Raw genomic sequence first — 7,756 nt, 5'->3', positions numbered from 1 at the left:
AAAATGGCAGCGAGATAAGGCGCAGCTTTTCATTTTCACTCATGTAAAACTCCTTGTGCGTGCATTCAGACCCGCTATGATTCAGCAGCCAAACGCACAAAGAAGCCCTCGCACACACGACGCCAGGCGCTGCCACACACTCCCGCTCTCGCAGGCAGCTCTGCTCGCTCACCTCACTCTGACTTCTGGCAGTTTGGAGGGCGGAGCCCAACAACTTTGATTGACAGGTTCAGTTCTACACTCGTATTAAACTCAGCTTCATGGCATCGGCACAGCTGCTGTTTTGGATCGTACGTGTTTACAATGAAGTTTGCAGAATGAAGCATCGGCAGGTTTTTGCAGGTAGCAGCAAACAACCATCACAAGATTACTTCTGTTCTTAGAAGATTAGAAAAAAGGACACTTTCTGGCCTCAAAGTTCAAACAGTTTTATGGATTTTGGCCTCCACGAGCGTTTAAATGTGTTCGACTCTGGTTTTTTAACTATTTCCCACAATCCAAGACGAGATGCAGAGACTCCCGCTGTGCTTTAAAGCCCGTGAATCGTAGGGTGGCCCTGACCAATGCTCTCATTTTACACCTCCAAGTTCTCCACACTTAATTAGACAAGCAGAGAACAGGCATTTGAAAAGATTCAAAGGAAGGTGTAAAGCTGGGGTGATCTTCCCTTTCTTTATGTGTGTAATACAGGATTATGGTGAAAAGCCACACATGCTCAGCACCAAAATGAGTGATTTATTAGTGATTAGTTGCAGTGAGTCATCAGCAGCTTTTTATGTGCCAGGTAAAATAAAAATACCGCTGCCTGCTGAGTCCCATCAGCTGATCATAATTAGCTTTTATTGATCCTCACCCACGTCGTGATCCAGCCGTGCTTTGAACTACCTGCAGTTCTCAGTGCGTCTTTGTTCAGTCGTGTGTTTATCATTTGTGCCCCTGTGTGAGTTTGGCTGCTTGCAGACCCGTGTTAGCTGTTTGTGGTGCAGTGGTTACTGTCACTGTCGCCTCACATTGATAAGTCTGTGGGTTGGAATCAGCTTTATGTGGACCTGTGTGGGTTCTGTGGCAGGCCAGGGTCCTTCCACCCTATTAGTAGGTGTGTCTCTGTTTCTCTCTGTCATAGACACCTGGCAGCTGATTGGCTGTTGTTCATACCTGATGTGGATTTCATTCCTTTCTCTCCTTCTCTGCAGTTTCAGCTCCAGAACTTTGATATCGTCTGCAGCACCTCGTGGGCCAACAGAGACAAGTGCTGTGAACTTCCCAGTCTGGTGAGGTCAAAGTCTGAAGCAGTCTCGATGTTTGCTTGTTTAGAGCAGGAGGAGATGCCCTGGAAGCTCTTAAGTGCTCATTTACACACAGTTTATTAGCACTGCCTGCACCAAGGTGACAGTTTCAATGTATTTGAGGCTGAGAGAGAGATTTTTCCATTACAGTAATTTTCTTGATAGTATTCGGGGTTAGAATGAGCCATGTTTGCTTCCATTTTCACTGTAAAACCATTGAAAGCAGTCGTTTAGACTTAAACTGCCTCCCTGGTTTTATTTGGATCTTTTCATGACACCAAACCAACACCAGAGTGTGTCGGGAAGCAGCTGCTCTCAGGCGTCTGTGGCTAACGTGTTCTGCACAGTCGTGCAGGCTGAGGTCTTTACTGCTGGGGCCGAAGGTTTCCAAGCAGAACGTAGTGAAGTAGCAGCATGACTGAACCTGACAGTCACTGACTGCTGTGTGCCACAGTGACTGTAGTCTGAAAATATCTGAAATTCACATCTGAGATGGAGCGCTTTGTCATATTTCCACCTTGTTTGGTTTGTTTTTTTTAATCACGATTCATGCCATTACATTTTCTTTATTTTCTATTCTGTTATTATATTTATTTATTTGCTTTTGTTTTTTCTTTGTGTCATCCTCATCATGCTGTGGTCATCCAGAGGAAGGAGGTAGACTGCCCGGCCTTGCCTAAAGCCTGCACCTGCACCCAGGACAGCAAAGGCCCCCCAGGCCCTGCTGGACCACCAGTGAGACACACACACACACACACACACTTTGGTTACTGGGCAAGTCTCACCTCTGCTGCATTGCATTTCATCGTCTGCTTGCTTACTTGAATGAAACATGGACAAAGACCAAACGTGATCGCACATCTGCATCACAACAATGACACAAACATCATTTTTCCTGCACTTTGTCACCTCACTTTTTACTCACATTACATGTTTCTTTGATATGGTGAAGAACAATCACCAAACGAGTAACTTTTTGTACCACTGCCAAAAGCACCATGACTCTAATATACCACCTGGTATTTAAAGAGTATGCAATTTCATTTCTCACCAGCAGAGAGCGACAGTGAGACTTTTTTGCCGACCTGTCATTATCCATATACTAAACACACACAAAATATGGAGGGCCAGGACTGACAAAATGAATGCATTAAAAATGCCAATAAACAATGAAATATAAAAGTCAATAATTAAATAAAAATTTAAATAAATAAATAATGTATTACATGTTTTAAATTAAATGACTGGACATTTAATTAATTATTGAAATATTTATTTAATAAATGAATTCCAATTTTAATTATTTAATGAAACATTTAATTCATTCAGTTTGTCACTCCTGGCCCTCCATAAAAGCCAGTGCTGCACATTCATTCATGGAGTCACAAAAGTCTCGTCTGATCTGAGGTCATATTCAAATGGTCTTGCACCCCCTCCGCCTTGTGGAGGGTGGGGCAGAGCATTTGTGGCTCCTGGGAGAGGCTCACGTGCGCCGTGGTGTTTTTTTCCGCGGACGCGGCGAGTGGCGGCGAGCTCCGGAGAGGCCGGCAGCCCTCTCGACCCATGGCAACCCACCGAGTCACCCGTGGAGCGATCCTCGTCTGGTGAAATACCACTACTCTTATCGTTTTTTCACTTCCCCGGTGAGGCGGGGAGGCGAGCCCCGAGCGGGCTCTCGCTTCTGGTGTCAAGCGCCCAAAAGTCCAATAACAGGACAAAACACCAACATCCTGTTTTATGTTCCGTTTACATTTCTTTAGTGGAATTCCTTTTTTTTTACTTTCACTTCCTGGCAGATTAAACCTTTTTTCTTGCACCATGACTCATCTGTCAGCTTTGTGGGTTATAAAGTCATCTGTCCTCACCTTCAAACCTCAGCAGCAAACCTGGTAATCGTGTGTTTCTAAGCACCTCCTGCTGTTTGTGTATCTAACAGGGAGGCCCAGGAATCAGAGGAGCCAGAGGAGAACGTGGAGAGCCAGGCCCTGTGGTGAGTTGTTGGTTTAGCCTATCAGAAACCACGGCTGTGTCCGATGGGCCCGCCTTCAGCACGTTGCTGAATAATATCAACAGGTTATCAAGAAATCGCATTTGTTTTTATTCAGTTTCTCAGAGTAAACACATCCATCATGCTGGTGTTCATCCTCGTCTTAAAGAGACAGAGCCGATTTAACTCACCCACATCCCAACTATTCACACTCAGAAACACGCAGAATCATTTCTGATCAGTTTAATAACTTCAGCAATAGTTTATAGATTGGAAAGAATTAGGATGCAGAAAGCTGCATACATAAATTTACAAAAACACTTTTATAGATATTTTCTCAAAAGTTATTATTGTTATTATTAAATCCCTAATTTAAACAGAGTTCAATCAAATCATTTTTTCCAGAAAGAGCTGTCTGCAGAAACAATAAATAAATACAATAATAATATGAAACAAACGCACAGATAAATAAACATCAGGGAGGTCAATCAGTCGATTAAATTGGAAAATAAAAATAGCTTCTTCCCATATTTGCAGTAATTGTCGGGTTTACACACACACGAGTTCTTGATGTGACCGCTCTCATGAGCTCCTCCCGTCACGGCGGAGCAATCGCCAAGCCACACTGCAGGCCATCTTTAGGCGTTTCGCCCTCCAGTATTCTCTATGTGTAGAAAAATATGAAAGCTTCTAAGTGTCGACTCAGGTTTTATGCAGTTAAGACAACAAATGTATTAGTGAGTTAGTTTCAGAGCATAATTAATATATTCATGTAACTCCTCCCTCTGCGCTCCGCTGCACAGCCTACATGTTAAAGGTCATTTCCTGGTTGGGCTCTTGCTGTTTTGAGCCACGCTTGATGGCGTGCTCACTGTTGCTGTGCCTGATTGTGGTTTAGATACGACGATTCAGTTTCCTCGAACAGCCTCAGAGCTCCGGGCACGCCCACCTCTGCACAGTTAGTGTTTCATGCCTCGTGTTCCACTATCACAGCGCTGCTTTGTGACCTGCTCTGATGCTTTGTCAGATTCCTCTCTTGCAGTGACGTCTTGCAGACTTTTAGCTTTTCTTTCAAAAGCAAAGGTGTTCAGTTTTCTGTCATTACAAAGTCAGAGGCATCATCGTTCGTGTTTATAGACACCTACATATCTGAGTTTTCTTCCGTTGCTTAAGAACCAGCTGCTGCTTGTGCTAAGCTCACTTCCTTTCTGGCTCAACATGATTTTATCTGGGTGACTGCAGAGACGTCAGAGGACAGTTTTCTGCACTTTTTTTCATATTGCAGATTTAAACTTCTTGATTAGTTTTTATTAAAGTCACGCTGCTTCAGACAAACGCACTCACCTGTTTTTCGATGCTGTTCACAACGATCAGGTTTCCTCCCTTCTTCTCACAGTCCTCTTGGCTCTTCTGCAAAGCGGACACTATGATGTATTCATAATAACAGCTGCAGCCGACCTTCACCCATCCTGGAGGACAGCCGTTCCCTGAAAACATACCGACACCCTCTTACTCCAAACTCCTGTCACGTGTCTTTGCTCAGTTAAAATGGCTTTAAATGAACATTCTGAGTTCTGTGTGTTCCACATTTTAGGGAAAGTGTAAAACCTTTCTCAGTCGCGTTTGAGGTGTTGTTCACTTCAGTGATGTTTGTGAAAGAGCCTTAAAAAAGGAAATAAAATGTGAAACGCAGTAACTGCTTCAAACTGCAGATGAACACTGTTGTTTCAGTTACTGAGGGAAAAAAAGCTTTGTAACCTCTCTCAGTTGCGTTTCGCTCGGGTCGATCATCTGGAAATCCAAAATCAGGCCAACCATCAGTTATGTTTGGATTCTCGAAGTCTGGACACGGAGAACCAAAGAAAACTTGTTATGAAATAATTGTTCTTCAGCCTGTGAACTCTGCTGTCACTGGCTGTGAGTTTGATTTTCCTCTCTTACCTGAGCATTGGCTCTTCATCCTGGTCATTTCCTCATTTAGTTCATCCAATTTTATTTTGAGCTCGTCTCTCTGCAGGGTCACTGAGATATCTGCAGAGGAACGTGCTCATGTGAAACTTTAACAAACGTTTGTGTGTTTATTTTTTTAAATTAACAGTTTGAAATCATTAAAAAGTTCAGCACTTCTCTGGGAACGATGAGAGCATTGCTGTAATGTTCTCATCGTTCCCAGAACAGTTTGCTGGATGCTGAACACTGATCGTAAACGGCGCAGCACGTGTCGGCCCTCACAGCGGAGTCCTGTCGAAGTCAGCGTGAGCAGAAGAAACGTTCCCAGCACTGCAGCGATGACTCGAACGTCTCTTCTCTTCGCTGAATGTTTCTTTCGAGCACGTCGACCTGTAGAGATGAAAAGCGCAGTAACTATACTTCGTTCAGCACGCGGACTTTTAAATGAGCTGCTCTTCTCAGTACGAGGACAGATGTTTGCTGTATGACACATTTATTTATTTCATGTTTAAAATAAGACATCATCCATGTTTTATTTGCGTTTACTGCCAGGCCATGAGTGTACTTATTCATGCTTACTGGTTTTCTGTGACCCAGTCCTGGTGGCGTGGGCTTCAAGCTCTCTGATCTCCGCTTTGTTTTTCTCTCCACCGTCCGCTCGGACTCCTCTGCTGTATCTCACATGTTGGTTTCCTGTGGACATCTTGGGCGAAGTAAAAGTCTCGTCCGACTGCTTCTGTCTTTGTCACGCAGCTGTTTTTAGAGACGAGCATGAAGGAAGTAACAGCTACCCACAAACACAACCGCACACACAAACACTCTAATAAATGCTGTTACAGCCACACTCTCTCTCTCTCTGTGAGTTAAAGTGTAGGATCTAAGAAATCATTGACGTATCACTTCCGATCCTCTGACCTCAGGCAGGTGTCCACTCGGACACTAATGACAGAGAGGTTGTGTTTGTCACAGAAACATGCAGCTGTGAGTCATGAAACTCTTTTTGACTTTGTTAAAATGGTTACTTTTGGTATTTTGGTGAATAAAAACGAGTGAAGGTCTGTTCACCAGAGTTCACCAGAGTCTCAAAGCACATCTGTGTTGAACGTCTATCAGATAAAGATCCAGATTTCCCCCGCTCACTGTGAAAACACGAGCACCACACCGCGCTTGCATTTCAGTCGTATGTAAAAATCTTTTGTTATGAAAATTCTGTGCGAGCAGCTTTTCAGTCATGCAAAGCATCTTTCAGGAGAGAGAAGTTATAAAATACTGTTTCATTTATGAAAAGTATTGTTTTTTCATAAATGAAACAATGTTTCAGAAATATTGAAACATTGTTTCTCTTAGCTCGCTCCTATCGTTACTCTTCCCTCCAGATACGAGAGAGCACTCTGTCTCTTTAATTATGTCAAATGTGGAAGTAGATTGATGTCATTTGGTGCACAAAGAGGTGTTTATGAGGGTTAAGGAGTTAGTTATTTGGTGGTTACATGTTTTGATATTTACATGTTTACATATCTGAATGTTTACACTTTTACATTCAGTTATAAGTATGTGCTGATTCCACCTGGTTGGTTTTCCTGCATTTATCCGAGTGCAAGATTTCCTGGCTTCTGAGTTGCCAGTGAAGTATCACGATGGCTGCACACAGGAAGTGCTCTTTTTTATGTTGAGCTGTGCAGCGAGTAAAGATGCTGCTAAGAAACTTATCAGTCTCCGTCTTGCTGTTTCTAATAGTTTAGAGAGATTCTGAACCACGTGGATAAAAGTAGTAGTTCCTGGTCTCGAGGCTTCCATGGAAACAGAAGAACTTAAGCAGAGACCTAAAGGCCAAGTATCAGAAACCCCCCCCACGGAGCAGGACACGTGCTCCTCCATCCTCTCCTTAAAAGGTCCGATCTGATTGTTTTCTCTCTGTCTTGAGTTTTTTAGTCTAACTTTTGTACTGTATGGAAATTGGTAGAGCGGGAGGTTTTGTGTTTGCTTTGTGTTGGTGTTAGTCTGTAATATAAGGCAGTAAACAGGAACAGGAGTCTGGGCTTCATTAAAGGAGCTGTAATTGCACAATGTAACTAAAGGTTCCAACACTAGGTGGCAGTGTTTTATCAGAAGATATCAGTGTCGTTGTGCCAGCAGTGAGAAACGGTCTGCCCTGTGAGTGTGGTGCTTAGTGCTGACGGATTTGTGTTCAGGCTTCCTGTCTGAGGCCTTTCTGTGTCGTTTGTCGTTCCACAGGCCAAACACACACTCGCTAAGCTGTGATCCTAGGTGAGCCTGCCTGTGTTGGTCCTGAGCCTGTGTGGGGGGGGGGGCACCCTGCCTCACCCCGTAACAGCTGTAGTCAGCAGATTACATCATCTGTTGATGTTTGTGGTCTGTCTTTCTAACCCACTGTAATCCACAGAGGTGGAAAGCAGCTCCCCACACCTCTCCACTGTGTTTATTCCACTCTCTGAAGTCATAGTGAGTGGACACTGCTTCACTGATCAAGTCTACATTATGTTGCCTGCTCAGCGGTCCCCAACCCCCGGGC

The 7,756-nt window shown here is 43.8% G+C and overlaps 2 protein-coding genes across 2 annotated transcripts in view; one reads left to right on the top strand and one right to left on the bottom strand.

Moving 5' to 3' along the window:
- col14a1b (collagen, type XIV, alpha 1b) overlaps positions 1-3,511 on the top strand; it is a 137,018-nt gene extending 133,507 nt beyond the window's left edge. The window contains exons 34-37 of the mRNA XM_013915650.1: positions 1,194-1,271; positions 1,935-2,021; positions 3,223-3,276; positions 3,392-3,511. Coding sequence (XP_013771104.1) covers positions 1,194-1,271; positions 1,935-2,021; positions 3,223-3,276; positions 3,392-3,511 — 339 coding nt within the window. The remainder of the gene's footprint in view (positions 1-1,193; positions 1,272-1,934; positions 2,022-3,222; positions 3,277-3,391) is intronic.
- LOC102200817 (uncharacterized) lies at positions 3,386-6,020 on the bottom strand. Its single transcript, XM_005752031.1, has 7 exons — positions 5,803-6,020; positions 5,506-5,613; positions 5,215-5,304; positions 5,032-5,115; positions 4,882-4,935; positions 4,618-4,760; positions 3,386-3,937 (listed from the first exon to the last, which is right to left on the bottom strand). The coding sequence occupies exons 1-7, from the start codon at positions 5,924-5,926 to the stop codon at positions 3,872-3,874; spliced, it is 669 nt and encodes a 222-aa protein (XP_005752088.1). The 5' UTR covers positions 5,927-6,020; the 3' UTR covers positions 3,386-3,871.
- Positions 6,021-7,756: the final 1,736 nt, after the last annotated feature.

This window comes from Pundamilia nyererei, unplaced genomic scaffold, assembly GCF_000239375.1.
Source record: "Pundamilia nyererei isolate P.nyererei 1_Seehausen unplaced genomic scaffold, PunNye1.0 scaffold00340, whole genome shotgun sequence".
NCBI lineage: Eukaryota > Metazoa > Chordata > Actinopteri > Cichliformes > Cichlidae > Pundamilia > Pundamilia nyererei.
This window is presented reverse-complemented; position numbering and strand designations above follow the sequence as displayed.